The sequence below is a fragment of the Physeter macrocephalus genome, chromosome 4 (assembly GCF_002837175.3).
Source record: "Physeter macrocephalus isolate SW-GA chromosome 4, ASM283717v5, whole genome shotgun sequence".
Classification (NCBI taxonomy): Eukaryota; Metazoa; Chordata; class Mammalia; order Artiodactyla; family Physeteridae; genus Physeter; species Physeter macrocephalus.
In genome coordinates, this window is record NC_041217.1 from 576418 (window position 1) to 596556 (window position 20139).

Here is a 20139-nt window from a genome sequence, read left to right on the forward strand (position 1 = left end):
GCCCCCACAGCCTCAGGGTCCCGCACATGGAGTTTGACGGCCCCATGGGTCAGTCTAATAATAAGCCTCATCACAGCAACGCGCTGCACGTGCACTTGGGACCCTCCCGGCAGAACACGGAGCATCTCAGGAAGCTTCAGAGCAGTCACTTTATCATCCCCAGTTCGCAGCTTACAGACCACGGCTCAGGATGTGCAGACAACTTTCACCTAGAAAGTGGAACTGGCTTCCAAAGACAAGCAGCAGCGATTTCAGAGAAAGTCGCTGGAATCACACACCCCCCTCGCAGCTGAAAGGAGACAGAGCCTCCGGGAGCCCCCAGCCCAGCCCAGTCTGAGCCAGCACACCGCCCACCCAGGGTTGGCAGATACATGAGGCCTGGCTGAGGGGGACGTGAGTGGCCACTGGCCACGCCCCCCGAGCCTCACTTCCCTTCTCCCTCTGACTCCCAGACTCCAAGTGGCTGGGGCAGTCAGATCCAGGACACGGGTCAGGTCTCACCAGGGAGAGATGGGCCAAGAAGGGGCCCGTCTGCCTGGGTCGGCATGGACCAACCTTTCTCAGAACTCTCCAGACTTGCCAGAAGGTCACCACTTAGCATCCCATCCCCACCACATGCCGCCCTGCCCCCCGCTCTGAAACAAATCTGTAGATAATACCTAACGGGTATTTACTATGTCTGCACCCACACCCTGCCCTCCCCACCGATCTGAATTCTGATTGTATTCTCCTTCAGCCCCGGCAGCCAGTGGCAGCTGGCAGGCTCCAGGTCAGCACCAGCAAAGACAAGAGAGCTCCGCCTGGATCCTTCCTGCTCTGCTCTGCTCGGGCCAGGGCCTCCCCTCCTGCCATCCTGGCTGTGAGAACTGAGGATGCCTGGTTCTGGTACTCAGCGTACTCAGCAGGCTCAGAGTCAGATGGAATCAGTCTAGGAGGACTTCCTGGAGGAGGTGTGTTGCATTGAGTCAAGCAGTAGAGAGGCAAATCCTGGCAGAAAGGAAGAGGAAACGCATCCTAGCCTGAGGAACAGCTCCAGCCAAGGCTTGGAGGTAGGCGAGGACAGGTCTGGGGAGCTAGGGACACGACAAGGTAAGTGACCTGGCTGGAGTGGGTAGAGAGCAGGTATAGGCACACTGACGTGAAAGCAGGTGTAACTCATAGGAAGACTTGTCCTGCTGGCCCTGAGGTCTGTGGTTTCTGATCAGAGGAGCAATATTATGAAAGTGGTGCCATCCAATGACCTGGGGGAGCCTTGGGCCCACCCTCACCTGGCCCCTCCGACCCATTCCGCACCAGCAAGCAGCAGGACTAAGAATCGCGGAGACAGCTGGCTTTCAGCACCGCCACCCCCGGCCCCCAGACATGCTCTCCCCCTCCATTTCCCCCCACTCCAGATGTTTGGAGGAAGGGTTTTACTGCAGGCCCAGGCTACTAGATGTGCAGCTGAGGGGCCGGTTAACAGGGCCAGAGGAGCACGCTGGGCCTGGGGCCGGGCCTGGGGCCGGGACCGAGGCAGCTGCGGCGGTCCAGAGGCCTGGGGGCTCCCTGAGGAGGCCTGCGGCCCCCGCTGAGGAGCAGGAAGGAAGGGGACTGGGAGCGGGGGTCCAGCCTCCCGGCTCCCGGCTGAGATGCATCGCATCCAGACACTGACTCTTCATCCCCAGCCGCCCACCCTGAGCTCCGGAAATTATGACCCTCCTGGCCCAGCCGCTTCACAGAGTAAGGCCCGCATTGCCCACAGGGGCAGGGACCATGCCGAAGTGGCAGGTAATCCTAAAAAACGTTATTCTTGGCTTTGGAGGGCATTGTGTGGCTTTTTAAAGAAAATAACAAGTTTATTTCCCACCTCTGCTTTATTTGGGCAGATGCAGGCGCTAACTGCAGGCCCTGGCAGCACACGGCCGGGGCCCGGGCAGCGTCCATGCCAGGCCGCGACCGCGCTCTGCTGGCTCCAGCCCTCGGCTGCTGTCTTCCCCCAACTCCCGTCCAAGCTCGGCCTGCCCTCCGCCTCCCCCCCACAGGGACACCCTCCTTCCCCGAATTCCTGGGTGTTCTGGGGAAGCTTCCAGAGGGGAGTGGGAGCAGCAAGCGTCGGCAGAAGGACGGTCCACGTTAAGGAGCAGACACACCTGAGTGTAAATCACAGCTCCGTTCTCACCTGTTCACCCCTGGCCCGGCTGCCTCACCTCGCGGCCCGGTCTGCGTTCATCCGTTTATACGTTTATAAGCAAAGATGCCTGAGCGCCTGCACGGGCCAGGCACGGTACCAGCAGTGGGGAAACCTCAGTGAAAGGAGGGACGGGGTCCACCCTCGTGAAGCTCAGAGGGGACGGAGAAGGGAAGTAAGAGGATGACAGCAGGCGAGCAGGACGCTCTGGCAGTGCGGGGTGGGCCGGCAGGGAGGCTGCTGCACCCCCGGCAGGGACGACGGTGGGCAGTGGTGAGAGGGTCAGGGTGGCTGCCAAGTCGTGGATCAAGAAAGTAAGTGATGACACAGAGGCTGGGGCTGGAACGCCCTCAGGAGGGGCGTCGGGGGTGTTCAGCACGAGGCCGGCTTGGCCACCCACGCGAGACTCCACCGGCAGCCCACACAGCGGCCCAGGCTGCAGGCGCAGACTCGAGAGGGACGAGGAGAGAGCCCCCAGGATTCTGACATCGACAGGGTGGCACTGGCTGCGGGCCTGCAGAGGAGACTGAGGAGAAGCCAGGCAGGTAGAGAGAGCTGAGGCCCCGTGAGGCAAGGACTGGGAAGAGCCTGCAGGCTAGGGAAGGCCTGGGCCTTGGTGAGAGCCCCTGGGAGGGACCGGGAGACGCAGAGGCCAGCCAGAGGCGACAAACGGAGCAACGTGGGCACTGTGCGGGGTGGGGGGGGGGCTGGAAGGGCCTTGGAGCAGAGCGTCTGAGACGGCACCAGAGCCCAGAGCCCTGCAGCCCACGGGGGCGCTGGGCGGTGCCGTCACCTGGACACCCTCAGAGCAAGCCCCTTCCTGCTTCCCCTCCCTGTTCCCACCCTCTCTCTGCCTCTCCTCCTGGTCTCGGCCCAAACTGCGGTGCCTCCGAGGAGAAGGATGGGCCAAGGTCACCTCCAGCCCCAGACAGCTGCTGTGTTCCGGGAGCGCGGGGCGTCAGGGTGGGGCGCCCTGAAGAAGTCTCCAGAGGGCGTGCGTGGGAGGAGCCGGGAGCCAGACCTGCCCCTTCTCTCGGGGAGACACGGCTCTGTGAGGGGCTGTCCTCTCCAGGGCTGCCAGGGCCCCTCGAGACTCACCCAGCTGGAGACAACGCGGCCCCCCCCCGCCCCTCCCCACCACCTAGACCCCTCCCGAGGGTCCACAGAGTCCTCCAGACCAGGTCCCGCTGGAGCGGGACGGTTTTATTTCGGGGCAGGCGGGGGGAGGAGTTGGCTCCAAGTCCAAACACAGGTGTTGCGGCCGGTGAGGGGGCGCCGCCGCTTTGGCCAGAGTCCCGGGGGGGCCACATTCCAGAACCACTGATCTTACAGCCATCTGGCCAGAGAGGTCACAGAGGCTCGTAAAATGATGGTCGCTGGTGACGCTGGGAGAGTCCCCTCCCCTGCCTGGACCCGGTGACCCGCTGCCTCCCCCGGTACTCTGAGGCCCTGAGCCTGGGCCGGCAGCCTCCACCCTGCGGCCTCTGCGGCGGCCCTTCCCGGCCGGCGTGCAGACTCCCACACGCCGGCGAGCGGCTGGCCACCACCGGGCACCAAAGGCCAGAGACAGGTGGAAGATTACTCACAGACTCTCAGGAAAGATCGCCCTCTCCCAGCCCCCGCCCAGTCTTCTCTCCCTGGACGGACGGACAGACGGACGGCTGCATGGCCGGGTGGAGGGGGGCAGGCGAGCAGCCAGCGGAAGGCTGGCGGCCGGCACACAGATGCCGTCCCCACCTCTTGCTGGCTGGGATCTGGCCACCCCTCACCCCGCTCTGGGCTCTAAGGCTTCAGTGGGATGGAATTCTGAAACGAGGTGGTGAGCTCCCAGCAGACAAACCGTTTACCAACTCTGTGATCAATTCCCTGAACCTTCATTCCTCATCTGTAAAATGGGGATCACGGGACGTCCCACAGAGGTGTGTCACCAGGAATGAATGAGGTGACATCTGCTGAGCATTAGCCTAGCTCCTGGTACCACGGTGGGCGTTCAACAAGCCTGAACCACAAGTGTGATTCTCATTACATACACTGGGCTTCACCACGTCCATCAGCTCTGCTTTGCTTTTCTACACTGACTTTACATCATATTCACCTACCCTGACTTTTCTGTCTCTGAAGCTTAAGTCCGTGGTGTATGGGTGGGGAGGGGTAGGGACGGGGGTCTAGGTGTGCGATATTCCCACGTCAAAGCACGAGCCGCTGAAAGGCAGGGCCCTTGTTTTACTCTTGAGCTCAGGCATTTCAGGCTTGAATAAGCAAGCGAACAGATGGATGGATGGAAGGGTGGATGGATGGGTGGATGGGTGGATGGATGGAAGGATGGATGGATGGGTGGATGGGTGGATGGATGGAAGGGTAGATGGGTGGATGGATGGGTGGGTGGATGGGTGGATGGATGGAAGGGTGGGTAGTGGATGGATGGGTGGATGGGTGGATGGATGGAAGGGTGGATGGAAGGGTGGATGTGTGGATGGATGGAAGGGTGGATGGAAGGGTGGATGGATGGGTGGATGGGTGGATGGATGGAAGGGTGGATGGATGGATGGATGGGTGGATGGATGGGTGGATGGGTGGATGGATGGAAGGGTAGATGGGTGGATGGATGGGTGGGTGGATGGGTGGATGGATGGACACCAGGGGCTGGATCTCCTCTTCCCCCCACACGTACCCAGAACCCAGGCCAGGTCTCCACAGTGGCATCAGCTGCTCAGGAAGACGCACCAATGCAGGAAGGAGGAACCTGGCCTCTGTCATCTCCCCATGGGGGGGGTCACCCCACCTCTCGGCTCTGCCCGGGGCCCACGTGCACCTAATCTCAGTCTGAGGGGCCAGCTCCCACCCCCGCCCTGGGTGCCCCTGCCTCTCCCAGGTCTCTCAGGCCTAGGCCTGTAGGTGCTCCACGGGGCTGAGGAGACCCACAAGGGCCGAGGACCACACTGCTCCTTGGTGGCCCAGCTTGGGCCAGCTCTCTCCCAGACCAGCACTTACGGCTGAAAGAACGCTCACAGGATCCCAGGGCCCAGCCCACGCGGACACTCTCCTAGTTCTCCGGAAACCAAATCACCCGTGTTGAGACCTTCGTCACACGCAGGGGGCTGCCCGCGTGCCCGCCCACCCACCCACCTCAAAGCAGCCTCTGCCCCAGACGCATGTAGTCATCAACTCCCAGAACCTTGGGGAGATCCAAATACAGTAGCATATAATATAGGGCCCGAAATAGCCGTGCCAGGGAGGCCATCTGCCACCTCGTGGTCCCTGGGGACCCCTCGGTGGGCCCCACAGCATGGCCGGGTTTTGGGCTTTCTCTGGCCGGCAGGCAAGTTGGGCGGCGCTGACCATATCCACTGGTTCACCTGAGAGCTCGGGGCAGCTCGGGGGCTTGTCCATGGCAGACCGGGCATCGCCAGGGTCAGAGCCGCCCAGACCTCCAGGCCCGTGTCCCACCTCCCGCTGGTGCCGGGCCGTGCTGGGCAGACGCCGCCCCCCTGCCCGGCTGACTCACGGACCACCACCCTGGCTGAGCCTCTGGTCTCCTTCTGACTCAACACCAGCTATCACCCTGCCACTCTCCGCGGGACCCTCACCGGCCCTCTGTCCCCCTCACACCCCTGGCTGGGCTGGGTGGCGCCTCCCAAGAAGGTGTGTTGTCATCCTAACTCCCGGAGCTTGTGGATGGAAGAACCGTATTTGGAAGAGTCTTTGCAGGTATAACTAAGTTAGGGGGTCTCGAGGTGAGATCACCAGGATTATTGGGGTGGCCCTAAACCCAGTGACAAGTGTCCTGTGAGAGACACAAGCAGAAAGGAGGGACCTTGTGAGGACGGGTGGCGTGGCCACGAGGAACGCTGGCAGCCGACAGCCACGGGAGGAGGCTCTGAGGAGGACCCGCCCTGCTGACACCTTCATCTTGGCCTGCGGCCTCCAGACTGTGCAAGCGTCCGAGTCTGCTATTTGAAGCCGCCCAGGGGGGCTGGGGGGTCCCTTTCGTCCATAACTGGCTCTTACTCTTCCACGGGCCTCAGCATCCACTGGGGTGGGGGGCTCGTGGAAACGCGATTGCGGGCCACACCTTCAGAGGTTCTGATTCAGCAGGCGCGGGTGGGGCCTGGGAGGCCACGTCTGACAGGTTCCCAGGAGATGCTGGCGCCGGTGCCCAGGGACCCCGCCCGGAGAACCACAGCTCGACACGGTCCCCGCAGGCGGTGTGAGCCGTTCTCTGCCTGGGCCCCTGCCCCGCAGACACCGTTCTTGTCCCCGTGATGCCCTCCTCCTTCCCCCGGCGCTCAGGTCTGAGAAAATGCTTCCCCGGGGAGCCCCTCCCATGCACAGCCGGCTCCGCCTCTACCCCAGTGGGCCGCTGCAGCCAGGCTCCCCCAGGCTCTGTCGGTCAGTGGGCTGTAGCGCACACGCTGCCCTTCGCGTGGCCGGGTCGGAGCACTGTTTCTGGCGAGCGAGTACTAAGGCTCTTCGCCAGTCAATGGTTATCAGCCTCACGGCCTCTCCTGAGGAGTGTCTGGGAGTCTGATCAGCACCAGGGCTCTCTAGGGATCCACGGCGATGCCAGAGTGTCAGCAGCCTGGGCTCCCCTGGCAACCGACACTGTCCGTGTGTCATGGACCGAACGTTTGTGTCTCCTGAAATTCGTATGTTGAAGACCCGACCCTCTTCCATAAGATGAAATCAGGAGGCGAGGCACTGGGGAGGGATTAGAGCCCTCACGAGTCAGGAGAAGGCTCTGCCCATCTCTGCTCGCCAACGCGAGGGCAGCGTCTGCAGCTCGGAAGAGGCCCTCACTCACCAGAGCCCCACCACGGCCCCGATCGCAGCCTGCCGGCCTCCAGCTGTTAGAAATAAACAACTCCTGAGCCACCCATCTATGGCACTTTGCTACATCGGCCCAACCCGGCCTCACCCAACCCCGGAATTCCAGGGTGCAGACAGACGCAGGCCGAACCTGCGTCCGTGGGCATCCTCCAGCGGGCGTACGCTCCAAGGCCAGCCCAGGGAGACACCATGGTCCCAGAGCCCCCGACGGCCCACCGCCCAGGGCTCATCATCTGCCCGCTCGGCGCCCTCAGCATGGCCCCGGGGGGTGGCTGAGTGTCACGGTGTGCGCGTGGACCCTGGGCCAGGCTGCCTGAGCTTTGACCCCGGCTCTGCCACGTACTGTCTGTGTCCCTTCCACCGAGTCCCTGCGCCAGCTGTGCCTCAGTTTGCTCATCTGTGACATGGGGTGACGAGGTCAGCGATCTAAGCTTCCCACAGAGCCGCAAGGTGAAGTGAGGTGTGAGTACCAGCGGCTCACACACGGAAGGGGCCGTAAGTGCTGGTCATTGCTGGTCTGGGGGCCAGCTGTGCCTCAGAGGAGGGTCAGAGATATGGAACAAGAGGGGTCTGCTCAGAAGCCCCCCAGGAAGACCTGTGATCCCTGTCCTCCAAGAGCCCGTGCGCTGGGTGGCACGGCTGGGCCACTTTCCTCCTCGCCCCACAGGCGGGAACCCAGGAGACGGGCATGTTTGCAGAGGGACCACCCACTGCGCCAGCCCCCAGAGACCAAGCGTGCGGCCGTCACAGGTGACTCGAGCACGGGCGCCCCTCCCCGCCCCCTCCCCCGCCCTCCCCCAGCCCAGGCCCCGGTGTGTCTCAGATGGCGGCTGCGCTGCTTCTGACGGGGGTCTCGCGCTAGAGTCCACACCGCCCTGGACTCGTTTCCCCGGCTCGGCAGAGAGCGGCGGCGTCACGGGGCTGCCCTTGTGGTGACGTGCTCCTCCCGGCGTGTCCAGGATGGGGCTGTTTTCTGTTTTCTCCCCTAATTTAATCCTGCCGCTGGGCCTTTCTGATTCCTCTCGGGCCCCAGCCAGCCCAGGCCTGAGGCCTTTCTGGGCTGTTTCTCTGCTCTTCCACGGACTCCCCTGCCACCCCCGGCCCTGCCTCAGCCTCACCCAGTCTCTCGTTTCCCCCAGGCTCCTCTGGCTGCCGTGGTTTCTCTTGGCCGTGGCCCAAGCCTGGCGTGACACGGCTGGCACGGCCACCCTCGCCCTCCCACACCGGTCGGGGAGGAAGCAAGCGTATGCAGGGGACGGGGGGGTAATGGGGAGCCGAAGAGCCTGGGCGCCACATCGGGCTGCACGCCTGGGCCCACCCCCTGCCTGCTCCCCCAACCCAAACCCGCCTCCTGTCCCGTGGACCACGGGACGGAACCTCCACGACGTTCCAGGAACGCCCGTGGGAGCCTGCCCAGGGGAGGCGAGGAACAGCCTTCCCTGGGGACCTGAGCCCCGGGGGCCTGGCTGCTGCGGACCTGCCGCCCCAGGTGCCGGCTCTGACCGCGGGAGGCCCTGAGCCGGTCGGCGCCTCTGTTCCCTCATCTGACGGCAGAGACGGCCGCTGTCACGGGGCGCACGAGGGTGGAACCGGATCGCGTGGGTGTGACGCCGGCACGCGGGGCGCTCCACGGAGGCCATTCCCCCCTCTCCGCTCAGCCCGGCAGTCTCCTGACCCCTCCTGGCCGGAGGGGCCTGAGTCAGGTGGACGGCGGCTCACTTTGACGTAACGCCCACCAAACAGAACCTTCAGGCAGGGTGGCGCCCCCCTTCTCCCCAGCACACGCACGTGCGCGCACACACGCAGGCACACGCACGCTCTGATGTCCTGAAGGCAGAGCGACCCGCGCTCCGTCTTATCCCAGATGCCTGGTCACCCCACCGGCAGGCACCACAAACCCAACACGTCCAAAGGGGCCTCGGCGGCCCCCTCGCCACGTGCCCTCCCCGGCTCATCCCCTGGGGTTCACGACTCACCCCTCGTTCAACACGTTCTCGCTAAGTCCCCGCCACGGGCCAGGCTGTCGGTGACCGGCCTCTCCGCCCACCCAGGTGCCCAGGCCAGAGAGCTGGCGGTCAGTACGACTCTTCCTCTCCCTGGGCGCCCGCGTCCGGTCAACACCACCATCCCCAGGGGTGACAGTGGCAGTAGTGGCTCCTTTCTGTCCTACCGAGGGACACAGACACTTTCACCACCTCCCTTTTACTGAAAAAGGAGAAGCACACAGGCCAGGTGGCGGCAGGCCTTACAGGGGGTAAATGAAGGAGCTGAGACTTGAACCCAGGCAGTCTGAGCCCAGAGCCCTGGCAACCAGGCCTCTTGATATTCCCAGATTCCCAGAGCCAGTCCGCTGCTCCGTTTAGCCACTGCCCCCACCTTTCCTCCGGCCCCGTCACGTTGCCTCGGCGAAGGAGGCCGGCACCAGCTCCCCGTCTCCAGGCTGTCCTCCCTGACTGCCGCCAGGGTGATTTGCAATGATGCAAACTCCGGCTGAAGGTCCTGTGATGGCTCCCCAGGGCCTTAAGCATAAAGCCTGAATCCTGGGCAAGGTCCTCCTCCACCTCTCGTGGATTCTGGATCTCGTCCTGCTCCTGCCCTGCCCCCCAGCCCCCCCCACAGCCAGCCAAGCTCACCCCCGTGCACATTCTCCATGCCCGCTCAGTTCCTTCTTATCTCTCAGTCTCTGCACGTGCTCTCCCTCTGCCTGGAATGTCCTTTCCTGCCCCTTCACTCTGTTGACACTTACTAATCCTTCAAGAGGCAAAAAACTCGGCTTTTACCTCCCCAGCAAAGCGGCAAAAACGTGTGAAATGAACGGGCGGCCACAAGTTAAATGAACTACGTGACAGTTGTATCCCGCACGGCACAGCTGCCCCAGGTCCTCCCCACGTTCGCTGCGTACCTGCTCTTCGTGAAACCCCGTGAGGTGTCGGGGGCGGGGGGTAACCGCCCCCCATGGGGAGGCGGGCAGCTGGGCACAGAGACGGTCGGAGACCAGCGGTTCAGACCAGAGCCAGCCGGCCCGCCGCCAGCGGTGTCTTCACAGGAATGCAAGAGGCAACGCCCTCTCGACAGCCTCAGACCCGGGGGGGCCCTGGGCCTGTGTCCCCGTCCCCACCCTGGCCCCCCGGGCAGCAGGGGGGACGGCCACGGAGGGAGCTGGCTGTCTAGTCTCCCAGCCGCAGGGCCTCCGTGTCTCAGAAAGTGCAGGAAGTGCCTGAGCGGCCCAAGCATGTAAAAGACAGGACCCTCAGGGACCCCGAGCACGCAGAAGACACAAGTCACAGGGAAAACATTAACCTCAAGGTAAGTGTGAAGACGTCCAGTGGAAGTCCTTTCCCCCGTGGAAACCTCTCTGATGCTCTGGATGAAATGTCCCCCTCTCCCCCGACCCCCCATTTCTGGCTGCCCCTACTCAGCGGGCGCCCCAGCAACAGTCTGCCCTGTGGGGGGCTGGGGTGCAGCACGGGCCCTCCTAGCCTTTGACCCTTGACCTTGGCCTCGAGGGGCACACCGGGCTGCCTGCCCTGTTCAGCTGTGACCTGAATGGAGGGAGAGGAGGCGATGGGGTCAGAGACCCAGCACATGCAGGGATGGAGGAGGAAATGGGGGGAGGGGGAGGATGGGGGAGCTGGGCCAACCGGCAGCTGGGGAGAGCGGGGTGTCTGGGCAGAGAGGGAGGAGACTGGCCTGGGGGTTGTGGCCCGGCCCCCTCGTCTGGCCCTCTGTGCACGGTGGGTGCTGGGGAGGGGAAGACGGGGCAGGGACCACTGCAGGGCCCACAGGCCAGGACACCGAGGCCTGGTCCTGACACCGCATGCTCAGCCGGCCTCAGTCTCCCCCAGTCCTGTCCCCCAGCTTTGATTCCCCCCAACTACCTATGTCCTCTCCCCTCAGACGCAGACGTGCCTGAAAATTCAGTGGGTTCAGGCGGCAGGCATCAGGCCCCTACTGCATTCAGGCCCCGCCACCCTGTGCACCCAGCTCCTGCCCAGAGGACCACGACACCCCCAGCGGGCAGGACAGGAACTGCAGCGTTCCCTGGCAGGCTGGACGGGTGACGCCGGGAGACGTGTGTCTGAGTTTGAACGCTCCCCCGCCACCAAAGCCCCGGGGTCGGAGCAGGCGAGCTGGGGGAGGCAGCCCCTTCCTGACGCTTCTTTAGGGCGGCAGCCTCCAATGCCCACCCAGGCTCCACGGCAGAAGGCCAGACATCCCAGGACGGCGGCCCCGGGGCCCCACCCAGGGAGGTCCCCTCCCCACAGTCCTCCACAGGGTCCGGGTGCCTTCCTGCCCCAAGATACACACGCGCTCGTACACATGACATACGACGATGACAGCCCCCTGAAGAAACAAAAGCCAGGAGCGCAGGGGTGCAGGCAGGAAGGAGCGCCCAGGCCCGCCCCCGGCCCCCCCCCGCCCCCCGACTCACAGAGACTGCAGGCTCCGCAGTTCCCACAGCGCCTCAGCGGGGATCCCTCCCAGCAGGTTGTTCTGCAGCATCCTGCGAGGGGAAGAGGCGGCTTGAAGGACTCCCACCCGCCCGCCTGCCTGCCCGCCACGCTGGGGCCCAGCCTCAGAGCCCAGAGTCCTGTCCCACACTTCCCTGGCTGGAGGTCCAGGGCGCTGTGCACGGGGCTGGGAGAGCGCCTCAGAGGGACTTTGGGGAAAAGGCAGGGCTGGAGAGGACCCTTTGAAGCAGAGGAGACATGGCCGGGGAGCGGAGCGCGGGATCCTCTGGCCGTCTGCTCTGGAAGGACGTGGGCACATGCACGATTTCCTCCCCAGGCCTCAGTTTCTCCATCTGCAGCCGAGAGGCCGGGGTCTCTTCGGGGAAGGGGAGGATGTGCAGGCCCAGGCAAGTCTGTCTTTGTGGTGTGCATGTCTATAGAGACAACGTGAGGCACCCAGATGGGGGTGTCAGCACCATGTGGTGACGCCATCACACATGACCCCACAAAAGCAGGGACATGCCAGCCAGGGGCACGATCCGCTAGGGAGGCTGCCCTCCCGGACCCGCGGGGCAATGAGTCAGAGAGCGAGAAGGAGAGAAACTGGGGTCTGGGGCCTTCAGGTGGCACTGCTGACCCCAGCCAACCCCGGCCACCAGAGCTGTGCTCAGAAAATTGTGAGGAGGCCACTCCCGGGCCTCGGGGAGTCCCTGAAGCCTCAGGGCCCTGGGCAAGGGTCCTGCTCGCCCGGCCCTAAGGGAGGACCTGGGCCACCCAGTGGCCGCTGACACTGGAACGTCCTTCCCTGCTGGCCTCTGGAGAGGAGGAGGAGGGGGCACGTGGGGCGGGCCCCCCGGGGGGTCAGGGAAGAGCCAGGGGCAGGAAAGAAGGAAGCTGCCCCACCCTGACCCGCACACCCATCGGGCCCTCCTGGGCCAGGTATAGCCCCAGGAACAGCACCTATTGCAGGATGGGCTGCTCTGGAACTGGGAGGGACCTCCAGGGAGACCTACTGTGTGCCAGGCATGCCGTCCACCCTCCCTCTAGGCATTACCCCATGCAGGAGCTCTGGCCACATCTGCCCCTCACCTGCCCCGACGGGCACAGGGCAGGTGCCCTCAGAGGTCCAGGCATCTCCCCACACACCTGGGCCAGAAAGAACTGTGGCTTCCCTGAGGACAGCTCTGGTTGGGGGCGGGGGGCAGTCTCTGCGCTCTCAGCCTTCAGGACTCTGCAGGACAGGGATCCCCACGTACGGTCGCGGGAAAAGGCACGGGGCAGGGGCTGACCCTCTTGACCCAAGCCTGGCCAGAGCCTTGGAGGACCAGCGCAGGAAGACGGGGACCCTAGGAGTAAGACTTCCAGGTCAGCTGTGGGGTGGGCGGGGGGGACAGGGGAGGGGCTCTGCCACAGCCGCTTGGAGAGGATCAGAGAGGGAACGCCCTGTTTTGGTCCTTCACCTCCGGAAGGGCAAGGGGGAGGCAGAGTGTCCTGCAGGGACAGCCAGGCCTCACCCACCAGAAGGAAGATGAAGTTCAGACAGGGGCCCCTGGAGCAGCTAAAGGGACCGCCTCCCAGCAAAAAGAGGTTACTGTGCTGATGGCGGGCTTCACTGCTCTATTTTTCTCACAGGTCTGAAAACAAGTAAGGGAAGGCACTGCAGAAGGAGAAACCGTGGCGGACGCCAGGAAGTACTTCTTGCCCAGATGCAGGTGGAATCCCTGCTGTGAAGACACCCAGTAGGCGGGCACCATCCCCCGAGACCACCCACCCATCCCTGAAGCAGAGAAGTGGGCACGAAGGCTTTGGGGAACTGGGGTGTCCTCGGGGGGCAGTTGGGGGTCAGTGGCGGTGGGAATGGACAGCCTGGCTGCCCTCCTCTCCAGCCACAGCCTCTCCTGCCGCCTGACCCGCTAGGCCACACCGAGTCCAGGGGGTAGGGCTGCAGCTTCCGGGAGGCTTTGATTAATTGCCTGACGCAGGCGAAGAAGAAAGAGGCTCGACCCTAAGCTGGGGGCTTAGGAATGGGAAGCGAGTCTCACATCTTCTGAAGGCCCAGCAGACAGATCCCCCGCTCACCGATCCGGCTGCAGGTCTGGGCCTGCCGCTGGGCACAGACGCGCCACCACGCAGGCCGCCTGGGCCACGTCTGGCTCCAGGGGCCTCCCCACCCCCGGGGAAGCGATGCTGGTGGGAGCGGGACAGACAGACTGAGAGAAGAGGCAGGAAGGACTGAGGGCCGGCAGGATGGGAGAGCAGGGTCTGCAGCAGAGCGGAAGGAAGGAGGGACAGGGGACAGAGCCAGAGCGCCCACGGGCAGAGGGGGAGTAGGGCAGCACGAGAGGCCAGAGCCCTGGAGCCAGAGGCCAGCCGTGCCGGAGTCAGGCAACGTGGAGAAAGGAGAACGCCTGGAGGTGGTCTGGGGGCTGCTGACAGGCCGGAAGCCTGAAGCTCACAGGCCAAGTGGGCAGGGCCACCGCCAGCCCATTGACAACTTGGAGCAAATTAGAAAGATATTCCTTTCTAGATGGAAGTAGCCCCAAGGCTGGCACAGAGCTAGATTTCAGCCCCTTCTCACCCTTCAGGCGACAGTCTTGTGCAGTGAACAACCTGCTCAACTGTACAAAGAATACCTGCAGGTCAAGTCGGGGCTGAGGGGGCAGGAGAGCATGGGAGTGGCTCACCACTTTAGGGAAATTTCAGATGCTCCAGGATCAGCCCCTGGGCTCCTCCTCTTCTTCCCAAGCCAGTCCCTGTGGTGACGAGCCCTCCCGAGGAAGCTCTGTGATCCACCCTCAGACCCCCCGCATCCCCTTCTCCCATCTCCTTGCACCCACACTCATCACAAGAGCAGGAGTGGGCCCCGGGGAGGACAGTCGAGTTGGGACAAGGTAAGCTGTGGACTGGGGCTGGGGGGAGGGCGCCGGAGCGGCCCCTTCTGTCCAATGGGCTGTGGACTCAATGCAAGAGAATAACACAAGGTCCTGTTCAATTCTCACCTTCCTTTTGCTTCAGGGACAGAGACGCCTAGGGACTGGAGGAGGGGAAATGTTTGCAGAGAGAACGGGACTCAGTGCTGTAGCCAGAGACCAAGGCTGGGGCTCGAGAGGAAGGGGGTCCAGAGAAACCAGCAGAGATTCCTCCTCTCCAGAAACTGCCCTACCCTCCCAGCCTGGGAGGTCCGGGGGGCACGTGGGTCTGAATCTGACCTTGACCCTCAAAGACCTGTGCTAACGGGCACTATCCGCGTTACAGAAAAGAGAGGAGATCACTTCCCTACATTGTGGCCTAAGCATCAGGTGCTGTTATACGTCTGTTTACAAATCACAAAGTTTGTTACAGACAGGGCGAAAGCAAAGACATGGAAATGATTAAAATGAAAAGTGAAGATAAGGAAATGAGCAAGCCAGTGGCAAACCAAGACACAGGTTACAAAACTTCCATTTGCCCAGAGTTCCCCAGGCTGCATCTCCACGTAAAGTGGGACTTAGACTTACAGGATTTTCAGGCTGTAGAGACCAGAGAACGCCTGTCCCGGGATGTGCGAGAGGCAGTTTCCAGAGAGACGCCTGCAAGTCAGAGAGAAGGGCTGGTGGGTGATGCTGGCAGGGAGCCAGGCAGGGCGGTGGCCCTGGGTCAGCATTGGGACGTGGAAGGGAGGCTGCTGGTGTAACTGCACTGCCAACTGCACAATGACCCTGCAGGGGGCCCACTAGGACCCCCAGCCTTCAGAGGAGGAAACCGAAGCTCGGGTCACAGAGGGTGCCTGGTGTCTCCCTGGACCCGACTGCCACTAGGCCCACGTCCACCACGTCCATCCACAGCACTGACCTGCTTACCCACCATCCCCCTACATTGTCTCCCGTCACCAGTGGAGTTAGATCAGACGGGTGTGTCTGCGTCTCCCTGTGCCCTAAACTACACAGACAGCCCCACTAGTCCAGGGGGCAGGAAACGGGGTGTCGAAATCAGTCTAACCCTGTGGTCTAATTAAGTGTTTCCACGTCTGTCATGGGTGACCATCAACTCTAAGAGGAGCAAACAGGACGGAATACGCTGGCGCATGTCCTCGGTGCTAAGCCTGGCGGGGCAGGGTCTGCTGAGGACGGGGCAGGGTCTCTTAGGCATCCCTGGGCGCATCAGTTCTCACTGAGAGGCCTGCCGACTGCCCACGTGGAAATCGTGCTGACACAGCTCAGAAGCTATGTTTAAAATATATCTCTCTCCTAGGGGACTTGCCTGGCAGTCAGGTGACTAGGACTCTGTGCTTCCACGGCAGGGGGCGCAGGTTCGATCCCTGGTCGGGGAACTAAGATCCCTCATGCAGCATGGTACAGCCAATAAACACACACGTGTACACACACACACACACACACACACACACACAGACGCACACACACTGAGTCTTTTTATTTGACATTTGTCGTTTAAAAGAAATACACATGGAAAGGCATCGTGACCTTTGGGGTTCCTAGCTCGGGTTCCCTAGGTGGGCATCTTGCCTCTAAAACAGGCCCCACCCCTCTCGGGGAGGGGAGGATGGAGGACCAGCAGCCCCCAGGGCCCAGGCTGTGCCCGTGTCACCGGCCCAGCTCCTAGGCCTTGGTCCTGCTTTTCATTCCCACCAAGCTGGGCCCCTCCACCTCCACGGCCCCTCTGCTGCCTCTCACTCTGTCCCTTCCTTTGAGAACAGCCTTCAAATTCCTCCTTGGAAGGCGTCCCCACCCACCCTGCCCACTCGCTGACGTGGCGAGCCCAGGTGCCCACGCCAGGCGCCCTCTCGTCTGCTCCGGGCAGACTGAGTGCTCCGTTGGGGGGCCGTGCCTAGGGCCAGGGTGAGGAGGGCTGTGCAGGAGGAGTGGGTCAGGGCCAGGAGCCCCCAGTCTGAGAGTTTAAGCAGAGCCGGTAGAGCCCCAGGGTCGGCGGTGATGCCCAAACAAGAACCAGCAGGCTGGGGGTCGGGGGAGGAGGGGGGCAGGGCTGGGAGCAGGTGGCCTGGCTGCCTGCGGGGGACAGCGGGCACTCTGGCCAAGGAGATGAGCCTCTCACGTGAGGCGCTAGAGCACGAGGCCAGCCTGCAGGGTTCCAGGCCGCGGGGAGGGATCAACCAGGGAGGACTTCCTAAAGGAAGTGGACCTTGTGCTGGCCCTGACAGAGTGGAGACAGAGAAGGTGGGCCTGCCGGGCTGGCGGGGAAATCTGCTCAGATGCAGGCGGGCTCCAGGGACGGGCGGGGGGGCGGGCCTCCCTGGAGCAAAGCTGGCCGGGTGGGCTTGGGACAGGTGAGGGAGGGTCCTCGAAGCAGCTCCTTTGGATTGTGGGGAGCCAGAGGAGGCCGTGGAGCGGGGAAGAGGCACCCTGCGACAGGCAAAGTGCGTCAGAGAGGAGGTAGGTGATCCGTCCTCAGGGGCTGCGGCCGCCCCAGGGGAGGGGACGTCAGGGCAGCAGCAGCAGGGACAGGCACGGGGACCTTCAGAGGAAGAGGCACCAGGACGTGGGGAGCGGCCGGTGGCCGGACACAGGGGGCAAGGGCAGGTCAAGGACGACCCCAGGGGGAGCAGCACTGACAGAAAGCCGGTTGGCTTCAGGGAGGGAGCGGTTGGATGTCCGAGTTCCTCTGTCCCCACTGCCCCCCTCGGGCCCACACCTGGGCAGGCGGGGCTGACCCCGCTCAGAACAGCTCCCCAAGGCCGTTTCCGCTGGCTCCACCTGTCCCCCTGGGGACCCCCGGTGCCCTGTGTCAGAGGTCTCAGTGCCCGCCTCCAGCCCCCCGCCCCCCATCTACTCACAGCTCCTCCAGGAAGCGCAGGTTGAGGAAGAGGCCAGGCCGGAGCTCCGTGAGGTTGTTCATGCTCAGGTCTCTGCGGGAGAGAAGGGAGCGGGCAGGCTGTGAGCTGCGTCCTCCCCGGGCCGTGCTCCCCGTGGCTCCTCCTGTGCCTCCCTCGTCCCCACTCCCTCCACGGGACGGGCGGTGATGAGGGCCACAGAGGAAGCTGACCCCGTCGGGCATGGGCCAGAGAAGAAGTCAGAGCGGGACAGGGCCGATCAGCGCGCAGGATCCCCTGCGGCCGTTTTACCCGAGACCACCGCCGACCCGTGGGCTCCTGGAATCGGCTCCAGACTCACCAGGGGGCCGCCTTGACTCAGTCCCTGAGCCCGCGGGATTCCACAGCCCTCCGAGGCCTGCAGGCTCTCTCCTGTTGTCTCTCCCCCAACCCCACCAGGTTCCTTCTACTTTGCTCCAACCGGAGGGCCTGGCCCCTGGTACCTCCCCGAGGATGCCTGATTCCTGAGGTGTCCCACCTTAGACCAGTCTCGCCTTCCATATTATCTGAGAGACCCTGAGGGTGGTTTCTGTGTCACTGCCCTCCGAGATACCCTGCACACAAAGGAATCACAATACTGTGATTGTGTAACAGCTGGCGTTTACTGGAGGCCCACTCTGTGTCAGGCACAGGCTAACCTTTATCCAAATACAGTAAGTCCCCTACGTGCGAACATGCGTTCCCACGTCCAGTCATATAAGCTAGTTCACGCGTCTAGTTCACGCGTTGTCACGTGCGTGCATCCTCTACAAGTGGTTGTATTTTTGGGTACTTTGCAGTACTGTATAGAGTACAGTAGTACAGTACCTTTATTTCAAGCCCAGGATGTCTGAAAGCAAGCGTAAAAGCAGCGGTGACGTAGCTGGTACTGCTAAGAAGCACCAAGCGATAATGATGGAAACAGAAGTGAAAGTACTTGAGAGAGTGGATCGAGGCAAAAAGATGTTAGACCTCGCTCATTCTTATAACATGAATCATTCAATCATTGGCACGAATCTGAAGAACAAGGACAAGATCATGGAACGTGTGAAGTCTGCTGTGCCGACAATGTTGACCAAATATCGAAGAAGCATAGAAAACTGATGGAGGAGATGGAGAAACTTCTCAGTGTGCAGATGCAGGAACAACATCAGCGCTGAGTCCTGCTCAGCTTCATGCTGATTCAAGAGAAAGTTAAAGGCCTTTGTGAAGACTTGAAGAAGAAACACGGCAAAGAATCAGAGGGCACATCTTTTAATGCCAGCCATGGCTGGTTTCATCGGTTCAAGGCTAGAACCAAACTTCACAATGTAAAAGTAAGTAGAGAGGCAGCAAGTGCAGATAGGGTAGCTGTCCAGGAACTTCGGGAAACACTTTGAGAAATTATTGATGTTGGTGTGTATTTACCCGACCAGGTTTTTACTGTGGATGAGACACAACTGTACTGGAAGAGGATGCTGGACCAAAGTTACACGAGTAAGGAGGAAAAGTTGATGCCGGGCTGTAAAGCAGCAAAGGATAGGCTAACTGTTGTTTCGTGGCAATGCTTCCGTGGACATGAAGCTAAAGCCTCTCTTAGTTTATCATTCAGAGAGCCCAAGAACCCTTAAAAACATAGCCAAGGGCTCTCTTCCTGTTGTGTGGAAGAGAAACCCCAAAGCCTGGTTACACAGGCCACTTTCCAGGACTGGTTTTTCCACCACTTTATCCCAGAGGTAGAGAAATACTGCTTGGAGAAGGACGTTGCAGCAAAACGTTCTTCTGCTGCTCGACAATGCTCTGGGCCATCCCCCATCCATGGATGACTTTCATCCCAACGTCAAAGTAGTGCATCTGTCACCGAATACTACGTTGCTCATCCAACCTATGGACCAGGGAGTTAGAGCGACTTCCGAGAAATATTATTCACATCACATCATTACAGGCAGTAGCGGTGAGTGACAAATCAGGAACAACCTAGGGACAACTTTGGAAGGACTACAACATCTACAAGGCCATAAAAAACACTGACTTTGCTCGGTGTGAGGGTATGGTGGGCACCATGGATGGGGTTTGGAAGAACCTTTGCCCACGGTTTGTTCATGGTTTTCGTGCATTTGAGAAGGTGGATGAGGAGTCCGAAGAGCTCTTCAGCGACGCAGTGACCCTCAGCGAGGAGCTGGAGCTAGATCTGCAAGGGGACGGCTTCACTGACCTCCCTGTGTGCAACACGAGGAGCTTACTGATGACGGCCTGATGGAACTGGAGGCCCAGGGAAAGGACGAAGAGGGACAAGAGTTAGAAAAAGTAACTGAAGAACTGAAGAGATTCACGACGCAGGAAATGGCAGGGGGGGGTTCTTTATTTGAGGAGGCAGTGTTAGTTTTTGAGGCACAGGACCGACCCAAACGTAGAATGATACACGAAGGCTGCAGCAAGCTACTCAGAATGCAATCCAGTGCTACCTTGTCATCTACGATGAGAAAAGAAGAGCTACTACCCAGACATCACTGGATCGTTTTTTTCAAGAGGGTGGATAGAACTGAATCCAGCAAGGAACCAGAACCTGTGCCATCCACGTCAGGCGTGAGTGCAATTGCGGCTTGCCCTCCGTCTCCTACTGCTGACGATCCTTCAGCTCTACCATCGCCCACCTCCTCTCCCTCCTCAGGTCAGTAACTGTTCCCGCCTGTTCCCTCGATGCCAGCCCCTGTGTGCCAGCTGTTGTACTGGACTACTGTACTTTTCAAGGGACTGTACTGTAAGATTAAAAATGTTTTCTCTATTTTTTGTTTGTTATTTATGTATTGTTTGTGTGTAAAGTATTATAAACCTATTACAGTACAGTACTCCAGAGCCGGTTGTGTGAGTCGGGTACCTAGGCTAACTTTGTTGGACTTACAGACAAATAG

At 61.6% G+C, this 20139-nt stretch overlaps 1 protein-coding gene across 1 annotated transcript in view; it reads right to left on the reverse strand.

Annotated features, from left to right (window-relative positions):
- LGR6 (leucine rich repeat containing G protein-coupled receptor 6) overlaps nucleotides 1-20139 on the reverse strand; it is a 102400-nt gene that overhangs the window by 52990 nt on the left and 29271 nt on the right. Inside the window, exons 2-4 of the mRNA XM_024130576.1 lie at nucleotides 17234-17305; nucleotides 14943-15014; nucleotides 11427-11498 (exon numbers count right to left, since the gene is read on the reverse strand). Of these exons, the coding sequence (XP_023986344.1) occupies nucleotides 11427-11498; nucleotides 14943-15014; nucleotides 17234-17305 (216 nt within the window). The remainder of the gene's footprint in view (nucleotides 1-11426; nucleotides 11499-14942; nucleotides 15015-17233; nucleotides 17306-20139) is intronic.